Source organism: Pseudophryne corroboree (assembly GCF_028390025.1).
Source record: "Pseudophryne corroboree isolate aPseCor3 chromosome 3 unlocalized genomic scaffold, aPseCor3.hap2 SUPER_3_unloc_45, whole genome shotgun sequence".
NCBI classification, from domain to species: Eukaryota; Metazoa; Chordata; class Amphibia; order Anura; family Myobatrachidae; genus Pseudophryne; species Pseudophryne corroboree.
Window position 1 is genome coordinate 848648 of NW_026967536.1, and position 21220 is coordinate 869867.

The window sequence follows — 21220 nt, forward strand, 5'->3', positions numbered from 1 at the left end:
TGTCCTGTTGTTATTACTATACAGGGGGAGCAGCCTGTGTTGTCCTGTTGTTATTATTATACAGGGGGAGCAGCCTATGGTGTCTTGTTATTATTAATATACAGGGGGAGCAGCCTGTGGTGTCCTGTTATTATTACTATACAGGGGGAGCAGCCTGTGGTGTCCTGTTATTATTACTATACAGGAGGAACAGCCTGTGGTGTCCTGTTGTTATTACTATACAGGGGGAGCAGCCTGTGTTGTCCTGTTGTTATTATTATACAGGGGGAGCAGCCTATGGTGTCTTGTTATTATTAATATACAGGGGGAGCAGCCTGTGGTGTCCTGTTATTATTACTATACAGGGGGAGCAGCCTGTGGTGTCCTGTTATTATTACTATACAGGAGGAACAGCCTGTGGTGTACTGTTGTTATTATTATACAGGAGGAGCAGCCTGTGGTGTCCTTGTATTATTATTATTATTATTATACAGTGGGAGCAGCTTGTGGTGTCCTGTTGTTATTATTATTATACAGGAGGAGCAGCTTGTGGTGTCCTGTTATTATTCTTCTTCAGGGGGAGCAGCCTGTGGTGTCCTGTTATTATAATATAGGGGGAGTAGCCTGTGGTGTCCCTTTATTATTATTATACAGGAGGAGCAACATGTGGTGTCCTGTTAATAAAGACATATTTTATTATTTTTATACTGGGGTGCAGCCTTTAGTGTTGTTTATTATTATTATTATTATTATTATTATTATTATTATTATTATTATTATTATATGTAATTGTGGGGATTGAAAATTTTGCTCAAATTCTAGGATATATTAAAGCAGAGACCATAATATCCCTGGCATGTGTAACAGATGATAATTGAGGCAGTATGAAGCAAATGTATATCACACTCTTGGGAATGTCACAGTGACATCACATATCTATAGTAATAATACAGGTACATGACTGGGGAGGTGAGGGGGATCTGGTAATATCACCGTGACATCACTTATATCTACAGTAATAATGCAGGAACATGACTGGGGAGGTGAGGGGATCTGGGAATATCACAGTGGCATCACTTATATCTACAGTAATAATGCAGGAACATGACTAGGGAGGTGAGGGAGTCTGTGAGTGTCACTGACATCACTTATATCTATAGTAATAATACAGGGACATGACTGGGGAGGTGAGGGAGTCTGTGAGTGTCACTTTGACATCACTTATATCTATAGTAATAATACAGGGACATGACTGTGGAGGTGAGGGGGACCTGGGAGTGTCACAGTGACAAGAGAAAGAAAGTAGACTTCTTTGTGGGCGCACTCTTGTGAAAAAATAATGAGATATTCCCAAAGAATAAAACCTAACTTTTATTACACGTCTGAGGAAGCCGCCGAGTACCCGGAAGTGGAGAGGCGTAGAAATGCGTCACGTGATCGGGCTGCAATCTCTGTGTGAGCTGTGAGCTGCTGCTCCTACAAGCCGCATCTCGTGCTGGAAACAAGTGTTTACACACACCCACGCTGCTGGAAAGAGAGAGAGGGAGCGCTCCCCCGGCTTGTAAGTCCTATTGGATCCATTTTTGCATACATTGAACATTGGTCTCTAATTTGCAATAGCCCCCGAAAAATTGCTAAATACGGGAGGTAGGAGTTAAACTTACCAGTGTTTTTCTGCAAAACTAATATCGGAATAGTCTGGATCCACTTACTAATGGACTAACACAATAATAAATGCCTATGGATGACGATATCAAGATTGCATGCCCTTACTAACTGATTAACAAATCAGACTTTTTTATGCTAGTTTTTATTGATTATTATATTGCTAACTATATTATATTCTTGTATATCTATGTGGGATATATGGCCATATATGCTGCTTTTTTCTTTTTTAAATAATAAATATGATATGTGCTAATTGGTTGTGACTGGACAGCGCTTCCTATTAAAACCTTGGTTTTAATTTTCTGTGAATTTTATTACAAATGATTAAGAAATTATTCAATCTTCTGAGAACAAATAAACAAACAACAATTACAGACTAATCAAACAGAACAATTATAAGACAAATTTAAAAAGCATCTGGCAGTGGAAGCATAAACGGTGAAATATTTAGAATAAATATCATATTTATAATTAGAATATATGCAATCCAATCTGGCGTTGAGAATTTTTTTTATTACTTAATTATTGTCCAAACACAAACTGTGATAGACTGGTTTAAATAGTACAATATCTCCAAACCTTGCCTCAAAAATGGCTCAAAAGTCTGTATATCAAGATTATGTTTGGAAGATAGGCTATGGTGGATTTTAGGTGGGATGCCTCCGATAATCAAGTTAGAATAATAGAAAAAGTTTGAATCTGGTGTCAATGTTAGACAGGAGTTTCTCCTAGTTTTGAACCTACTGCACCAGGTATTCCTGGTGGTCCCCCACCGGGTACTTACCTGGCCCTCAACTGTTTTGCTTCCAAGATCGGACGGTATTGGGCATGAGCAGTGAGGTAGGATAGCAGGTTATCTGTATTATTATGCAACCATCTCCTGAATCATTGATGAGAGTTCAGAAATAAATAGAAAGAAAAGATAAAGTGGATCTGCTTTTGGTGTTAGGTGATGGACACTTGTCCCACCAGCTGGGGAGCTGTCATGGGTAGAGGGGTCCCTCAAATCACCAATGATAGTCCTGAATCAAAGGAGGATGATATAAGGAGGACAAATCCCTGACCTAGGATATCTGGGGTCAATATTACCTTCTATACAGTGATCGCGCTGATCCCAAAAAAAAGTGGGTCCCAGGGACCCCTCACTTTCAAAAATTGGGGTCCTACCGGTCTTTTTCTGTGTCCCATCGGAATGAAAGTTCTTATTAATCTTAATCTTGTTTGGACAGTACAAAAGTATTGCAAGGTGGGGGGATGGGGTGACAGTGCTGCTGGGCTGTAACTAGACATTTTGGTGCCCTTAGGCAAAAAGTGAATTGGTGTTCCACCTTACTAGACCGCAAAGCATAGGCAGTGCGCGCCGAAGGCGCGTCACAACATTTGAGGGGCGCGGCTTCATGGGGAAGGGGCGTGGCCACATAATAGTGCCAATTCACATTACATCACACAGTAATGCCGCTTATACAGATTGCACCAGGTAGAACCTCCTATACACATTGCGCCAGATAGAGCACGTTATACATATTGCACCAGGTAGAGCACTTTATACACATTACGCCAGGTAGAGCACTTTATACACATTACGCCAGGTAGAGCACGTTACACACATTGCAGCAGGTAGAGCACGTTATACACATTGCAGCAGGTAGAGCACGTTATACACAATGCAGCAGGTAGAGCACATTATACACATTGCGCCAGGTAGAACACGTTATACACATTGCACCAGGTAGAGCACTTTATACACATTACGCCAGGTAGAGCACTTTATACACATTGCAGCAGGTAGAGCACTTTATACACATTGCACCAGGTAGAGCACTTTATACACATTGTGCCAGGCAGAGCGCATTATTATACACATTGCGCCCAGAAGAGCTAGTTATATACATTGCACCAGGTAAAGCAAATATAAACATTGCACAAGGTAGAGCACTTTATACACAATGCGCCCGGTAGAGCACGTTACACACATTGCGCCAGGCAGAGCAATTTACACACATTGTGCCAGGCAGAGCACGTTATACACATTGCGCCAGGTAGAGCACGTTACACACATTGTGCCAGGTGACCACTTAGACACATTGTAGCCAGCATCTCGAAGCCCCAGTTGTGGTCCCCAGACACAGTGATCACGGGTGTCAGTGGAGGGGGTGTCAGATGGGTGTGTGTATAATGGGCACTGAACACGTTGTGGGGAGTGCGTATGATTGGCACTGTGTGAGTGTGTAATGGGCAATGTGTGGATATTGGGTGTGTGTATAATTGGCACTGTGAGTGTGTATAATGGCCAATGTGTGGGTATTGGGGGTGTGTGTAATGGGCAATGTGTGGATATTGGGTGTGTGTATAATTGGCACTGTGTGAGTGTGTATAATGGCCAATGTGTGGGTATTGGGGGTGTGTGTAATGGGCAATGTGTGGGTATTGGAGGTGTGTGTAATGGGCAATGTGTGGATATTGGGTGTGTGTATGATGGGCACTGTGTGGTTGGTGGGGTTCATGTGATGGCACTGTGTGGCTTTGGAGGGTGTATGGAGGGTGTGGGTATATGGGGGTGGGGTAACTATGCTGGTCAATGTGTGCATTTGTGTTGGTGTATGCTGGGCACTGCCCTCACCCCCAGTGTTTTAATCGTTAGCTGTTGCCATCCCTCTCAAACCCCTCCAGTAGCCGGGCTTCCGGGAGGACTCTTAGACGGGGAGGAGGAGCTGTTGGTGCCTTTCACTCCCGTATGCAGCTGCAACACCCGGCATACTCAGAAGGCGGACCGAACTGCGGCATTAACAGGCTTTCTCGGCGGCCACCTGTCTCCTCCCCATCCCGGCGCTGCTTTGTTGGTGAAACCTCAGTCAGTTTTTCTGGTTCCTGGCCCTACCCAAATGAGCTTACAATCTAAGAGGTGTTGGGACACTTGAGACATAAAATTGCAGAATAACCATTATAGCTGGTAGAGGTGTCAGGTATTGTAAGGTAGTGGTGTTGGCAATAATAAAGGGACATTGGCGGGGTGGTCTTCTGTATGCCGACTGACGGGATCCCGGCGCACAGTATACCGGCGCCGGGATCCTGACAGCCGGCATACCGACACTTATTCTCCCTCGTGGGGGTCCACGACCCCCCTGGAGGGAGAATAAAATAGTGTGGCGCGCGTCACCGTGCCCGTAGAGTGGCGAGCGCAGCGAGCTCGCAAGGGGCTCATTTGCGCTCGCCACACTGTCGGTAACCCGGCGGTCGGGCTCCTGACGCCAGTATGCTGGTCACCGGGAGCCCGACCGCCGGCATATCGTAGTGAACCCCATTGGCAACTGGTATTCCAGTACAACTACTGCTGGTGCGATGTCTGATATCTGAGGCACTGCTTTTTTCTGATTGTAGGTTGACCCTCACAAAATGGCTGCCCCCTCTGTGTGAAAGCTACGTCTCCATGATGCCGCCTTCTGTTATTCATGTCACCCCAGCTGTGTATGGTATAGATCATAGATGAACCACCTGCAGCATACCTCCCAACAGGGCTTAATGTAGGCAGAGAGAGGAGGGCAATGGTAAATGGGGTACAGGGTGCTTTTAGGGAATGTAATGGTGCAGTGGTCAGGGGCGCTACTTGCTTGCCTGTATGCTATTGTCCCAGTTTTACCTCATAAAAACTTGAGAGGTGTGCTGTAGGTGTCTGGTTGTTGAACTAAATTCCAGCATGGAGAGCAGGCTGCTGCAGCTGGGACGCTATAGGTTAGCGGTCTGGTTAGATGGGTCTAACACTAAGCCTGGTGGTATTACAGTTTCTCAGCCGCGGCGCGATTGCACAATATGCATGTGTAAAGATGAGCATATGAAGCACAGAATAAGGGCCACAGTACGTTGCGCTGATAAACAAATGAACTTGCATGTCAAACTCTTCATCTTAATTACCTGGTCGCAGTTAACAGGCTTTCTCGGCGGCCACCTGTATCCTCCCCATTCCGGCGTTGCTATTTACTTCTACCCCTCACCGCCGCGACCACTCAGGACTCAGCATTGCGGATGCCGTGCCTAGCCTTGGAATTCACCGGCGCATGCCCCCGCATCCTGAGTGGTCGCGGCGGTGAGGGGGAGAAGTGAATATCAGCATCGGGATGGGGAGGAGACAGGTGGCCGCCGAGAAAGCCTGTTAACGCCGCAGTTCGGTCCGCCTTCTGAGTATTCCGGGTGCCGCAGCTGCATACGGGAGTGAAAGGCACCAACAGCTCCTCCTCCCCGTATAACAGTCCTCCCGGAAACCCGGCTACTGGAGGGGTTTGAGAGGAAGACTATTGTGATTGGCCGTGGCTTCAAAGAAGCCACGAGATTGACAGCGGGACCCGGCGGAGAGATCAAAGGAGCAACAGGACTGCCTACAACGGAGCGCGTCCCCAGGGATGCACTCATTTTGTAAAAGCGAGTCACCAATCCTCATTATAGGGTAAAATACGCGCTATATCGCGTTTTTGCGATCACTGCTATATATCCACCATAGTAACATGTTATTGTAGTTCTGTGGAGTAGTTATTATTGCTCTGCAGATAGTAGAATGTAGAGAATAAAGATCACGCTATTTACAACAGCAGCCTAGAATTTGGACCTGTTCTGTATCCATAGGGTCTTGTGCAGGTGGGATACAGCAGTGTCAGGTGTGGTAAATGTAGAGATTGGTGAGAGCAGTTGTTGCAGAGAAGTGGAAAGTTGTTGAAAATGTATATTGTTAGTATTTCTGCGGGTTAGAGGAGGCTTGCTAGGTTTTAGTGTCATAGAATTTAGAGTAATAGAAGAGATTGTGAAGGTGATCAGGTTGTGATCAGAGAGAGGGAAAGGAGTGTTAATGAATTCAGAAACTGAGCAGAGCCTGGTGAACACAAGATCAAGGCAGTGGCCCTTCTGGTGTGTAGTGATGTCAGACCATTGGGTGAGGCCAAGAGAGGAAGTTAAAGGCCCTACACACTTAAAGATTATCTGTCCAATCTGGCTGATTGGAAAGAAAATCTGGCAATGTCTGGGAGCAAATGACAATCAACAATTTGCTCCCAAAAGCAAGAAAATGGTCAAAAACAGTTCAGATAAATTGGTTTAATGAAACAAACTTAACCAATTTGTCTTAAAGTCCATTTTTGTCTGTTTCCCAATGTTTGAGAGCAAATAGTGAATTGCCATTTGCTCCCAGACATTGCCAGATTTTTTTTCCAATCAGCCAGATTGGACAGATAATCTTTTAGTGTGTAGGGCCCTTTAGAAAGAGGAGTTTGTGTCACAACTGAGGGCTGGTGCTGACCAGGGGGAAGCCTCAGTTGTAGGGGCTAAGGTATATGTGTACCTGGGAGGCAGTTCTTGGACATGCAGGGAACCTTTAGAACAAATGCCCGAAGGCGTGACCACGACAACAAAGGAAAGTTCAAAGGTTTTATTAAACACAGTTCAGAGGAATACCGATGATAGAAAATGGATGGTTACTTGAGATCGATGGCGGAACACCGATGGTTACTTGGGATCGATGGCGGAACACCGATGGTTACTTGGGATCGATGGCGGAACACCGATGGTTACTGGCAGGGCAGAGCACTGCTGGAAGCTGGTGTTGGTAACTGCCAGTCACAGGATGCAATGATGAGACACTGCAGAGTCAGGCTGTACTGCAGAGAAAGTCCATGGGAGGACTGCACACTAGAATCACTGAAGACAATTGAAGCACTGACATCTCTCCACCCCAGGAACAAGATATTTATACCAGCTGGGAAATAGGGATTGGCTGGCTGATTAACCAGAGACCAGAGTGCAGCTGCTGGGTAATCAGGCTGAGAGCAGAGTGCAGCTGATAGGCTGAAAGGTAACATGTGATTAGGAAAACATGACTGCGCCCATGTTAGCTTTTGGAGGGAAAGATTGTTTGTAACTTGCATGTGAAACTTAACCCTGATGCTGCCAGAATCACAGTAAAGAGATTAGAGACAATGAGATGCAGCGTGCTGCACACAGACAGTGCAGATGGAATCCAGGCTTGGAACACTGGGACAGTCTCAGGAGGCATTTGGAAGGTAAATACTGTTAAGGAATTACCTGGATCGTGACAGCACCCCCTCCTTTAGGAGTGGCCCCAGGACACTTCTTATAAGTTCTTTACCTGAACAAACGGAAGGATCTAGATTGAATCCTGATGAACTTGAACTGGCTGGAACCAGAGGAGACTGTACCGGACTTATAGACGAGACCAGATTCAGTCCAGACAAACTTGAACCGGCTGAGACCGGCGGAGACTTTGGACCGACGGATAGGACCGGATTAGATCCAAAGATGCTGGAATCGGCTGGAACTGAAGGAGGCTGATCCGGGCAGACGGATGGGGCCGGATTGGGGCCGGAAAAGCTTGAACCGGCTGGGACCGGAGGAGTCTTCGGATTGACATTCGAATTAGCTGGAACTGTAGGGGTCTTTGGACCTATGGATGGAACCGGATTGGGTCCAGAGATATCGGAATCGTCTGGAACCGAAGGAATCTTCAGACAGATGGATGGAACCGGATTGAGTCTGGAGACAGTTGAATCAGCTGGAACTGAAGGAGTCAGAATCCGGTTAGAACCGGAATGAGTGGTATCCGAGTGTTCAGTTAGACCATCTTGGACCGGGTCCATGCTGGATGCCAACAGGGTGGTGCTCTCTGAAGACGGCAAACAGGAGTTCATAACTGCATCTGTAGCACAAAAATTTCCATCTGGGAACTTGGCTCTGGATACTTCCCTTTGGGCTGAAACTTTGGTGACCCCTCCTGGGGTTGACGAATCAGACACCTCTCTCAGGGTTGTTTTCTCCAGCACCCCTCCTGGGGTTGACAGATCAGAAACTCCTTTTTGAGCAGACTTATGTGCCCCTACTAGAGCTTGAACATTGGATACCCCTCCTTGGGCTGTAGACACAGATGCCCCTTCTTGGGCTGAGTAAAGAGCGTCATCATTCCAGAAAAGTTCAGACGCTAGGATCTGGTACTGGACCAGATATTTACAGACTGTTCAAGTCCCCTGATGTAGCCTTAGGCTATCAGAGGAGGCAGAGGTCAAACGACCTGGTTCATCAAATATGCGCCTGAAGGTTGTCACGAAGTCTGCATATGAAGAGAGCAGGGCATCAGACTTCTCCCACAGAGGTGATGTCCAATCGAGGGCGGAGCCACTGAGGAGGGAGATGATGTAAGCAACCTTGGTGCGGTCAGTTGGGAAACTGCCAGGCTGTAACTCAAAATATATCTCACACTGATTTAAGAAACCCCGACAGGCTTTTGGAGAACCATCAAACTTGGAAGGTGTTGGTAAATGGAGACAAGGAGCAGAAACGGGAATGGTGGGAGGGCATATCACCAAAGGTACTGCAGTCGGCACACTGGACGCCCCTGAACCACGGAGGGTTACTTGTATTCCATCCAGCCGAGAGGAGAGGTCCTGGAGACAGCAAATCACATGGCCCCGTGTAGCCGCCTGACGTTCAAGGCAGGCTGCAAGTTCTTGCATCGGCCTGGTCACTTGGACCTGGTCTCCGGCCGGATCCATTAGGTCAGTGCTTACTTGTCACAACTGAGGGCCTGAGCTGACGGGAGGCAGCCTCAGTTGTAGGGGCTGAGATGTACCGGAACCTGGGAGGTTGTATCAGACCCCTGGACATGTAAGTAACATGAATAATAACTGCCCGAAGGCGTGACCACGACAACTTGGATAAAAGTCAATGATGTTTATTATGACAACTCCGCAACACAGCCGCAGTAAAAGAAAACGTAAAAGTCAGCAAAGAATAAATACGGTTCCTGAGTACTACAGGATGGCAGGAGCCACAGTGCACTGGTAGTGTGAGATAGTTCTTATGATCTTCTAGATGGAAAGTCCTTACCAGGCCCGACTGTAGCAGTGGAGATAACCCAGGATTGTGCCAGCTGGTGTTCCAGGAAAAGCTGGGTTGCTGAAGGTAAAACAGCTGCTGTGGATACTGGCTGGAACCAGACTGTTGTTAGCACGGAGTGGATACTGGCTGGAACCAGTTAAATAATAAATGAACTTGGGAGCGATGAAATATGAACTGAAATGTAGAACTTGAGAGCGGAGAAATAATAATACCGGTGGAGAGTGGTAAAGTGTAGAAAGGACACCGGCCCTTTAAGGGAAGCTGTACTCTGCTGGAAGCTGAGCTGGAAGCAGGTAATGTTGTAGCTGGAAACAGATGAATCCACAATGGATTGGAGAGTCAGGCTACACCGCAGGTGGAATGCTGGTGCGGGTCTCTATGGTGGAAGTCTTGAGACAGGAGCTGGAACTTGGAAGACAATCACAGGAGAGAGACAAACAGGAACTAGGTTTGACAACCAAAGCACTGACGTCTTCCTTGCTCAGGCACAGCTTACTTATACCTGCAGCAAGGAAGGGGTTGGCTAGGCAATTATGCAAATCAACAATACAGACAGCAGATTGGTGGAAATGATCAGATGACAGAATCCAAGATGGCTGCGCCCATGCAGACACTTGGAGGGAAGTTTGGTTTGTAATCCATGTGGTCTGGGAAACAGTAATGGCGGCGCCGGCCACCGGAGACAGGAGACGCCAGGCTGATAGATGCACATTTAACCACGCGGGCACAGCGGAGGCCGCGGCTGATGAAAACACCACTCTGACACTCTGCATGTGGAAACTCAGGAACAGCGGAATCCGGTCCTGGAACGCTGAGCCCGCCTTAGGAGGCATCTGAAGGGTAAGTAATGGCGTCCAGATACCCGGATCGTGACAGCACCCCCCCCTTTAGGAGTGGCCCCAGGACACTTCTTAGGCTTTAAAGGAAACTTTGCGTGGAAATTTCGGACCAAGGCAGGAGCATGGACGTCAGAGGCATTGGTCCAAGAGCGTTCTTCAGGACCATAGCCCTTCCAGTCAATGAGATACAGAAGTTGACCGTAACGGTGACGTGAGTCCAGGATCTTGGCCACTTCATACTCAACGCCTCGTTGAGTTTGGACTTTCGGAGTTGGTGGAAGTGAGGAATGAAACCGATTCAAGATTAGCGGTTTCAACAGGGAAACATGGAATGTCCTGGGTATTTTTAAGAAGGGAGGTAACTGGAGTCTGTAAGCAACAGGATTGATGACTTGATCAATTTTAAAAGGACCGATGTAGCGAGGTGCAAACTTCATACTGGGAACTCTTAACCTCAAATTCTTCGTGGATAACCATACCCGATCACCCACCTTGAGAGCAGGAACTGCTCGACGCTTCTTATCCGCAAACTTCTTGTACCTGAACGATGCCTTGAGCAGAGCTGATCGTACGCTCTTCCAGATATTGGCAAACTGATGCAAGGTGATATCCACTGCGGGAACAGAAGTTGCTGGAAGCGGTTGGAACTCAGGGACTTTAGGGTGGAATCCAAAGTTGGTGAAGAATGGTGTTGAAGAAGATGAAGAATGATACTGGTTGTTATGACAGAACTCGGCCCAGGGAAGTAATTGAACCCAGTCATCTTGAGAGGAGGACACATAGATGCGGAGGAAGGCCTCCAAGTCCTGATTCACCCTCTCAGTTTGACCATTGGTCTGAGGATGGTAAGCCGTGGAAAACTTTAACTTGACTTGGAGGACTTGACATAAACTTCGCCAGAATTTGGCTGTGAATTGAACTCCTCGATCTGAGATAATTTCTTCTGGAAGACCGTGGAGTCGGAAGATCTCTTGTATGAATACTTGAGCCAACTTGGAAGCTGACGGAAGACCGGTGAGAGGAATGAAGTGTGCCATCTTGGTGAACCGGTCAACTACCACCCAGATGGTATTGAACTTGTTGCACATGGGCAAATCTGTAATAAAATCCATCGACAAATGGGTCCATGGTCGACGGGGAACAGATAGTGGAACCAGTTGCCCCGCAGGCGACTGGCGGGATACTTTATGTTGAGCACACTTTGGGCAAGATGCAATAAACTCCAAAACGTCCTTTTTCAGAGTTGGCCACCAATAGGACCTAGAGATAAACTCCAGGGTTTTTTGGATACCTGTATGTCCGGCAAAACGGGAAGCATGGGCCCAATGCATGAGCTTCTTCCTTAGTGTCGGCTTCACAAAACTTTTCCCTGATGGGGGCGTAGAGTCCATCCCTACCGTGGAGAATGCCAACGGATTTATAATAGGATGCTTGTCTGAAGACTCTGACTCATTTTCTTGCTCCCATGAGCGGGAAAGGGCATCGGCCTTGCGATTCTGAGAGCCTGGACAGAACTGGAGTTTAAAGTCGAACCTGGAAAAGAAAAGTGCCCATCTGGCCTGACGAGGGTTGAGACATTGTGCGCCTTTTAGATATAGAAGGTTCTTGTGGTCTGTAAGGATGGTGATTGAATGAGAAGCTCCCTCCAACAGATATCTCCACTCCTCTAGAGCGAGCTTGATGGCTAGCAACTCCTGGTCGCCAATGGCATAGTTGCGCTCCGCTGGGGAGAACTTCCGTGAGAAGAAACTGCAAGGATGTAAATGACCATCTTTAGCGCTCTGAGATCGTGTGTGTGTGTGTGTGTGTGGTGGGAACCACCGTGTGACAGTGCTGCAGGGGAGGCTGTGTCTGATTGTCTGATTGTGTGAGCCAGGTTTCTGTTATAGCCAGCAGATTAAAGTTGTGAGATATTAAGATGGATGATAATTTGTTACAAACAGAGCGTGCGTTCCATAAGCCACATTTTAGTGACTTGGAGGGGGATGGGAGACATGTGATATTTATGAGGTTAGATGGAGTTCTATGTTGTTATGAGATAGCTGAGTGTGAGAGGGACAGGTGGTTGGGGCCTGGATTTGGTGATATGGCACCAGCTAATAAAAGCAGAAGAGTGAGGTAAATATTGGTGGATGTTTGCGAGTGTTTATTCTGGTGGCCAAATGTGGTTGTCAAAGTACTTGCAGAGAAGTAAGTATAAAGCTCATGAGTGGCTAGAAGAGGGGAGTGGAGAATAGAAGCTGTAATGTGCACAGAGGGGTGAGTTTTAGGGTGAGTGTGGAACGTGTTACATTTGGTGAGAATTCCATGAATTGAAATAAGAAACAGTAGTTTGATGAACATGCTGTGGTCGTTTGTGAGATAAAAGTGGTTAAAGTAAGTTACCTTTCCTTGTTGGTGCTCAATGTTTGTTCAACTGTTTTTTTAACTGTTCAGATAACACACTTCTTAATTCCACGCAAGCTACCCCCAGCAAGCTGACCCCTTGACATTATACAGTAATACCAGGGGACGTGTCTGGGTGATGACTGGAGAGGTGACTGCTGGGAATGGGACATTATACAGTAACACCAGGGAATGTGTCTGGGTGATGACTGGAGAGGTGACTGCTGGGAATGGGACATTATACAGTAACACCAGGGGAAGTGTCTGGGTGATGACTGGAGAGGTGACTGCTGGGAATGGGACATTATACAGTAACACCAGGGGAAGTGTCTGGGTGATGACTGGAGAGGTGACTGCTGGGAATGGGACATTATACAGTAACACCAGGGGACGTGTCTGGGTGATGACTGGAGAGGTGACTGCCGGGAATGAGACATTATACAGTAACACCAGGGGACGTGTCTGGGTGATGACTGGAGAGGTGACTGCTGGGAATGGGACATTATACAGTAACACCAGGGGACATGTCTGGGTGATGACTGGAGAGGTGACTGCCGGGAATGGGACATTATACAGTAACACCAGGGGACATGTCTGGGTGATGACTGGAGAGGTGACTGCCGGGAATGAGACATTATACAGTAACACCAGGGGACGTGTCTGGGTGATGACTGGAGAGGTGACTGCTGGGAATGGGACATTATACAGTAACACCAGGGGATGTGTCTGGGTGATGACTGGAGAGGTGACTGCTGGGAATGGGACATTATACAGTAACACCAGGGGATGTGTCTGGGTGATGGCTGGAGAGGTGACTGCTGGGAATGGGACATTATACAGTAACACCAGGGGACGTGTCTGGGTGATGACTGGAGAGGTGACTGCTGGGAATGGGACATTATACAGTAACACCAGTGGATATATCTGGGTGATGACTGGAGAGGTGACTGCTGGGAATGGGACATTATACAGTAACACCGGGGGACGTGTCTGTGTGATGACTGGAGAGGTGACTGCTGGGAATGGGGCATTATACAGTAACACCAGCGGATGTGTCTGGGTGATGACTGGAGAGGTGACTGCTGGGAATAGGGCATTATACAGTAACACCAGGGGACGTGTCTGGGTGATGACTGGAGAGGTGACTGCTGGGAATAGGGCATTATACAGTAACACCGGGGGACGTGTCTGTGTGATGACTGGAGAGGTGACTGCTGGGAATGGGGCATTATACAGTAACACCAGGGGATGTGTCTGGGTGATGACTGGAGAGGTGACTGCTGGGAATAGGGCATTATACAGTAACACCGGGGGACGTGTCTGTGTGATGACTGGAGAGGTGACTGCTGGGAATGGGGCATTATACAGTAACACCAGGGGATGTGTCTGGGTGATGACTGGAGAGGTGACTGCTGGGAATGGGGCATTATACAGTAACACCAGGGGATGTGTCTGGGTGATGACTGGAGAGGTGACTGCTGGGAATGGGGCATTATACAGTAACACCAGGGGACGTGTCTGGGTGATGACTGGAGAGGTGACTGCTGGGAATAGGGCATTATACAGTAACACCGGGGGACGTGTCTGTGTGATGACTGGAGAGGTGACTGCTTGGAATGGGGCATTATACAGTAACACCAGGGGATGTGTCTGGGTGATGACTGGAGAGGTGACTGCTGGGAATGGGGCATTATACAGTAACACCAGGGGATGTGTCTGGGTGATGACTGGAGAGGTGACTGCTGGGAATGGGGCATTATACAGTAACACCAGGGGACGTGTCTGGGTGATGACTGGAGAGGTGACTGCTGGGAATGGGGAATTATACAGTAACACCAGTGGATGTGTCTGGGTGATGACTGGAGAGGTGACTGCTGGGAATGGGGCATTATACAGTAACACCAGGGGACGTGTCTGGGTGATGACTGGAGAGGTGACTGCTGGGAATGGGGAATTATTCAGTAACACCAGTGGATGTGTCTGGGTGATGACTGGAGAGGTGACTGCTGGGAATGGGGCATTATTCAGTAACACCGGAGGACGTGTCTGGGTGATGACTGGAGAGGTGACTGCTGGGAAGAGGACATTATACAGTAACACCAGGGGATGTGACTGGGTGATGACTGGAGAGGTGACTGCTGGGAATGGGACATTATACAGTAACACCAGGGGATGTGTCTGGGTGATGACTGTATCACTGTGTGTGTCAGGTTCCTATAAGGTGTCAGGATGTCACTGTCTATGTCTCCATGCAGGAGGGGGAGTATATAGAGGAACACAGGGGTCTGTACAAGGACGTGATGATGGAGAATCACCGGCCCCTCACATCACTGGGTAAAAGGAGACTGTCATGTATTGTACACGGGAGAGCAGGTATGGGGGCCCCTATATACACACATCATCTGATAATCACATATATACACTGTACTCAGTCACTGTGTGTCTCCTACAGATGGGCCCAGTAACAGAAATACCCCAGAGAGATGTCCCCGTCCTCTGTATTCCCAGGATTGTACAGAGGAGAATCACAGGATCCCACAGGAGGATCAGGTAGGTGGGATTTAGGGTCTCCCCAATATACCAAAGTGACTGTCACTATATAATGTGTAGAGAAGCTGTGTGTATTATACACTGATATTATACTGTTTCACCTCAGTTGAAGCTAACACTATGCAAGTGCCATTGTATTATTTTCTCATACTTCCTAGAGGATGCTGGGGTCACATCAAGAACCTTGGGGTATAGACGGGATCCACAGGAGACATGGGCACTTTAAGACTTTCAAAGGTGTGTGAACTGGCTCCTCCCTCTATGCCCCTCCTCCAGACTCCAGTTTAGAATCTGTGCCCAGGCAGACTGGATGCACACTGAGGAGCTCTACTGAGTTTCTCTGAAAATACTTTAAATGTTAGGGTTATTATTCTCAGGGAGGACTGCTGGCTACAGGCTCCCTGCATCGTGGGACTTGGGGGAGAGAAGTCAGACCTACTTCTGTGAGTTTCAAGGCTCTGCTTCTTAGGCTACAGGACACCATTAGCTCCTGAGGGTCTGATCGCTAGGTTCGCCTAGATGCTCGTTCCCAGAGCCCGCCGTCACCGCCCTTGCAGAGCCAGAAGTCAGAAGACGGGTGAGTAGAAGAAGATCAGAAAACTTCCCTAACGGCTTTGAGGTACCGCACAGCGGGAGCGCTGCGCACCATGCTCCCACACTCAGAGGCACTACAGGGTGTGGGGGCTGGGCAGCATTTTAACCTCAAAATAACTGACTGGCAAGAGCGGACATAGTGCCAGGGCCCCCGCCAGTATACTAAAGTTTAAAAAAGAGCAGGTCTGAAAGGTCTGAAGCGCGCCATTACGGGGGCGGAGCTTAGCCCACACAGCCCGGCACCATTTTTTCTACACAGGCTGCAGAGACGCTGGTCCTGCCTCACACTGCTGTACAAGTAACAAGGTGTAAAATGGGGGGGGGGGGGCGCAGTGATTTTGGTGCATTGTATGTAATTTATAAAAGCGCTGCAGGTCTGGGACATTTTCTGCAGTGTTTTCAGACCGGGTTTGGGCACTGGGGTGTGAGTTGGCAATATCTCCCTCTGTGTCTCTCTGACAGGCTTTACTGTGGGTCTGTCCCCTATAGGCCCAGTGTATCTGCGTGTGGTGGGTGCACGTGTGTCGGCATGTCTGAGGCGGAGTGCTCTTCCCAGGAGGAGACTATGTTAGGGACACAAACGGCTGTGGGAGTGACCCTATCGGCACCGCCGACACCTGATTGGGTGAATGTTTTGAGTGCTTGAATGATAAATAAAAGATTGGATAAATCAGACCAATCCTGAACCTCAAACCCCTAACTACCTAAAAAAATTAAAATTCAAGATGTAAATCTCTCCGTGATCTCCAGTCTGGAGGAGGGGGATTTTATGGTGTCGGTAGACATAAAGGATGCCTAACTTGCATGTTCCCATTTATTCCCCACATCAGGCTTACCTGAGGTTTGCAGTTTGGGATTGTCATTACCAATTTCAGACGTTGCCGTTTGGTCTGTCCATGGCTCCGAGGGTTTTCACCAAAGTAATGGCCGAAATTATGGTTCTCCTCCGCAAACAAGGAGTCACGATTATCCCGTACTTGGATGATCTCCTGATAAAGGCGAGATCCAGGGACCAATTGATGCAGAACATTACGCTCTCCCTAACAATTATGCAGCAACATGGTTGGCTCCTAAACTTGCCAAAATCACAGTTGGTTCCGACGAGACGGCTGTCGTTTTTGGGAATGATTCTGGACACAGAATTACAGAGAGTCTTTCTTCCAGTGGAAAAGGCTCTGGAACTTCAATGTCTGCTCAAACAATTGCTGAAACCAGCAAGAGTATCGATCCATCAATGCACTCGGTTGCTGGGAAAGATGGTGACAGCCTACGAGGCCATTCAGTTTGGCAGATTCCATGCCAGAGTGTTTCAGTGGGACCTGTTGAACAAGTGGTCCGTTCCCATCTGCACATGCACCGAAGGATAACCCTGTCTTCCAAGACCAGAATTTCACTCCTGTGGTGGCTGCACAGTTCTCACCTCCTAGAGGGACGCAGGTTCGGGATCCAGGACTGGATCTTAGTGACCACGGATGTGAGTCTCCGAGGCTGGGGAGCAGGTACGCAGGGGGAAAGCTTCCAGGGAAGATGGTCAAGTCAGGAAATGTAACACATAAACGTTCTGGAGTTAAGGGCCATTCACAACGGCCTTCTGCAAGCGGAACATCTTCGTAATCGGCCCGTCTTGATTCAGTCGGACAACATAACAGCAGTAGCGTACATAAACTGCCAGGGCGGAACAAAGAGCAGAGCGGCAATAGCAGAGGCCACAAAGGTGCTCCGTTGGGTGGAAAGGCATACAAGCGCTCTGTCAGCAATCTTCATTCCAGGAGTGGACAAATGGGAAGCAGACTTCCTAAGCAGACTCGATCTCCATCCAGGAGAGTGGGGTCTTCATCAGGAGGTCTTTGCAGAAGTGACAAGTCTTTGGGGAATTCCTCAAATAGACATAATGGCGTCTCACCTCAACAAGAAACTTCAGAGATATTGTTCCAGGTCAAGAGACCCTCAAGCAATAGCAGTAGATGCCCTAGTGACACTGTGGGTGTTTCAGTCGGTGTACGTGTTTCCTCCGCTTCCACTCATTCTAAAAGTGATAAAGATCATAAGAAGAACAAAGGTTCGAGCGATCCTCATTGTTCCAGACTGGCCAACAAGGGTTTGGTATCCGGATCTTCTGGAATTACTCATAGGAGATCCCTGGCCTCTTCCTCTGAGGGAGGATCTGTTACAGCAGGGGCCGCGCGTGTTCCAAGACTAACCGCGACTTTGTTTGATGGCTTGGAGGTTGAACGTCGGATCCTAGCCCGAAAGGGTATTTCCGAGGAAGTTATCCCCACTCTTATTCAGGACAGGAAGGGAGTAACGTTCAAACATTACCACCATATTTGGAGAAAATACGTGTCTTGGTGTGAATCCAGGAAGGCTCCTACGGAAGAATTTCAGTTAGGACGTTTTCTCCATTTTCTACTAGCCGGTGTGGATGCGGGCATAAAGTGGGCTCAATTAAAGTTCACATTTCAGCCTTATTGGTTTTCTTCCAAAAACAATTGGCCTCTCTTCCAGAAGTTCAGACCTTCGTGAAAGTCGTGTGGCACTTCCAACCTCCCTTTGTGCTCCCTGTGGCACCGTGGGATCTTAACGTGGTGTTGCAATTCCTTCAATCTCATTGGTTTGAACCTTTGCAGAAGGTAGAGTTAAAATTCCTTACTTGGAAAGTGGTCATGCTGTTGGCCTTGGCATCCACCAGGAGGGTGTCTGAATTGGCGGCCTTGTCTCACAAGACCCCTTATTTGATCTTCCATGAAGATAGAGCAGAATTGAGGACTCGTCAGCATTTTCTGCCGAAAGTGCTTTTGTCGTTACACTTGAACCAACCTATTGTGGTGCCAGTGACTACTGACACCTTTCTGGAATCTAAGTTTCTCAATGAAGTAAGAGCTTTGTAAATTTATGTCGCCAGAACGGCTCAGTTTAGGAAAACGGAGGCTCTGTTTGTCCTGTATGCTCACAATAAAATTGGGGTTCCTGCTACCAAGCAAACTATTGCGCGCTGGATCTGTCCTACAATTCAGCAGGCTCATTCTGTGGCTGGATTGCCGTTACCGAAATCGGTGAAGGCCCATTCTACCAGAAAGGTGGGCTCGTCCTGGGCGGCTGCCCGGGGCGTCTCGGCATTACAACTTTGCTGAGCAGCTACTTGGTCGGGTTCAAACACCTTTGCGAAGTTCTACAAGTTTGATACCCTGACTAATGAAGACCTCATGTTTGGTCTTTCCGTGCTCCAGAATCATACGCACTCTCCCGCCCATTCTAGAGCTTTGGTATAACCCCATGGTTCTTGATGTGACCCCAGCATCCTCTAGGACATATGAGAAAATAGGATTTTAATACCTACCGGTAAATCTTTTTCTCTTAGTCTGTAGAGGATGCTGGGTGACCGTCCCAGTGCTTACTGTATCTGCAGTTATTAGTTGTGGTTACACACATGTTGTGTTACGTTTATAGTTGCTGATGATGCTCATGCCGTTGACTTGCGTTGTGTTAAATGCCATGTTGTACGACGTGCTTGAGGTGTGTGATGGTATGTATCTCACCTTAGTTTAACTATAAATCCTTTTCCTCTAAATGTCCGTCTCCTTGTGCACAGTTCCTATAACTGGAGTCTGGAGGAGGGGCATAGAAAGAGGAGCCCGTTCTCACCCCTTTGAAAGTCTTAAAGTGCCCATGTCTCCTGTGGATCCCGTCTATATCCCATGCTTCTTGATGTGACCCCAGCATCCTCTACGGACTAAGAGAAAAGGATTTACTGGTAGGTATTAAAATCCTATTTTTTGGGTAATTTAGGAAGAACGTCTGTCTGATATAAAGGCAGAAGATACAGAGGTAGAAGAAGAGACGTATGTGACTGATAATAAAGTAGAAGATACAGAAAGAGAAGAAGAGACATATGTGACTGATATAAAGGCAGAAGATACAGCGGGAGAAGAAGAGACGTATGTGACTGATATAAAGGCAGAAGATACAGAGGGAGAAGGAGAGACGTATGTGACTGATATAAAGGCAGAAGATACAGCGGGAGAAGGAGAAACAGATGTGACTGATATAAAGGCAGAAGATATAGAGGGAGAAGAAGAGAAGTATGTGACTGATATAATTTCAGAAGATATAGAGGGAGAAGAAGAGACGTATGTGACTGATATAAAGGCAGAAGATATAGAGGGAGAAGAAGAGACGTATGTGACTGATATAAAGGCAGAAGATATAGCAGGAGAAGAAGAGACATATGTGACTGATATAAAGGCAGAAGATATAGAGGGAGAAGAAGAGACGTATGTGACTGATATAAAGGCAGAAGATATAGAGGGAGAAGAAGAGACGTATGTGACTGATATAAAGGCAGAAGATATAGAGGGAGAAGAAAGGACGTATGTGACTGATATAAAGACAGAAGATAAAGAGGGAGAAGAAGAGACGTATGTGACTGATATAAAGGCAGAAGATATAGAGAGAGAAGAAGAGACGTATGTGACTGATATAAAGGCAGAAGATATAGAGGGAGAAGAAGAGACGTATGTGAGGGGTGATCAGCAGTGTAAGGAGGAGGAGATCCCTACAGATATCAGCACAGGTGAGTAATAAACACTTATTACAGAAGTCACATATTCTCATTGCTCAGTCACTACAGCAATCTCTTATCTTACACCCTCCTCCGCCATCAGCCCTGTTCTCAGTTGGGTGTTTCTAACACAAGGCTATCCATGACAAATATCACATGTAGAGAGTTATTACACACAACAGTATAATGTTATTAAAAGTAACAAGCAGAAGTTTATTATTAGTGATTATATATAAATGTGTGTATGTATATAATATAATTAGTATTGTTTTTTTGTGGAGTGCCTAATTTATATGCATTTTGTTAGATGATGCAGGTATGAAATATTTCCTGCTATACTGTAGACCTGAGCTCACCAAATACAATTCGTATAAGATTCAGAAACAAAATGAAATTTGAATCTAGAACTACAAGTAAAACATATTAAAAGCTTATAACAAGTACATATCTGTATAATCATAAGACAAGCGTTTTGCACTTGTTGTCACCCTTGCATGGGCGGGCTTGTTCTTATCCACTCCACTCTAAATACAAATTGCGTATCATCCAACGCGTTTCGTCAATAGTGACTTCTTCAGGGGTGTTTTCTGTTAAAGGCTTTATCCTCAAATATCAGTTGTGTAGACCTGAAATAATTTTGTAACCTTCAGACGGTAATTGTGGACTTGTTCATGATGAGCACATTCCTAATTACTTGTGAATAATAGTTCCTGCTCTGTGCAGTTCTGAGGTTATGACTTTAGGGAATGTAATGGTC

General features: G+C 47.0%; 1 protein-coding gene across 1 annotated transcript in view; it reads left to right on the top strand.

Annotated features, from left to right (window-relative positions):
• LOC134984260 (zinc finger protein ZFP2-like) overlaps positions 1 to 21220 on the top strand; it is a 30298-nt gene that overhangs the window by 266 nt on the left and 8812 nt on the right. The window contains exons 2-5 of the mRNA XM_063949883.1: positions 1371 to 1540; positions 15017 to 15134; positions 15214 to 15311; positions 19692 to 20475. Of these exons, the coding sequence (XP_063805953.1) occupies positions 15062 to 15134; positions 15214 to 15311; positions 19692 to 20475 (955 nt within the window). The 5' untranslated portion in view covers positions 1371 to 1540; positions 15017 to 15061. The remainder of the gene's footprint in view (positions 1 to 1370; positions 1541 to 15016; positions 15135 to 15213; positions 15312 to 19691; positions 20476 to 21220) is intronic.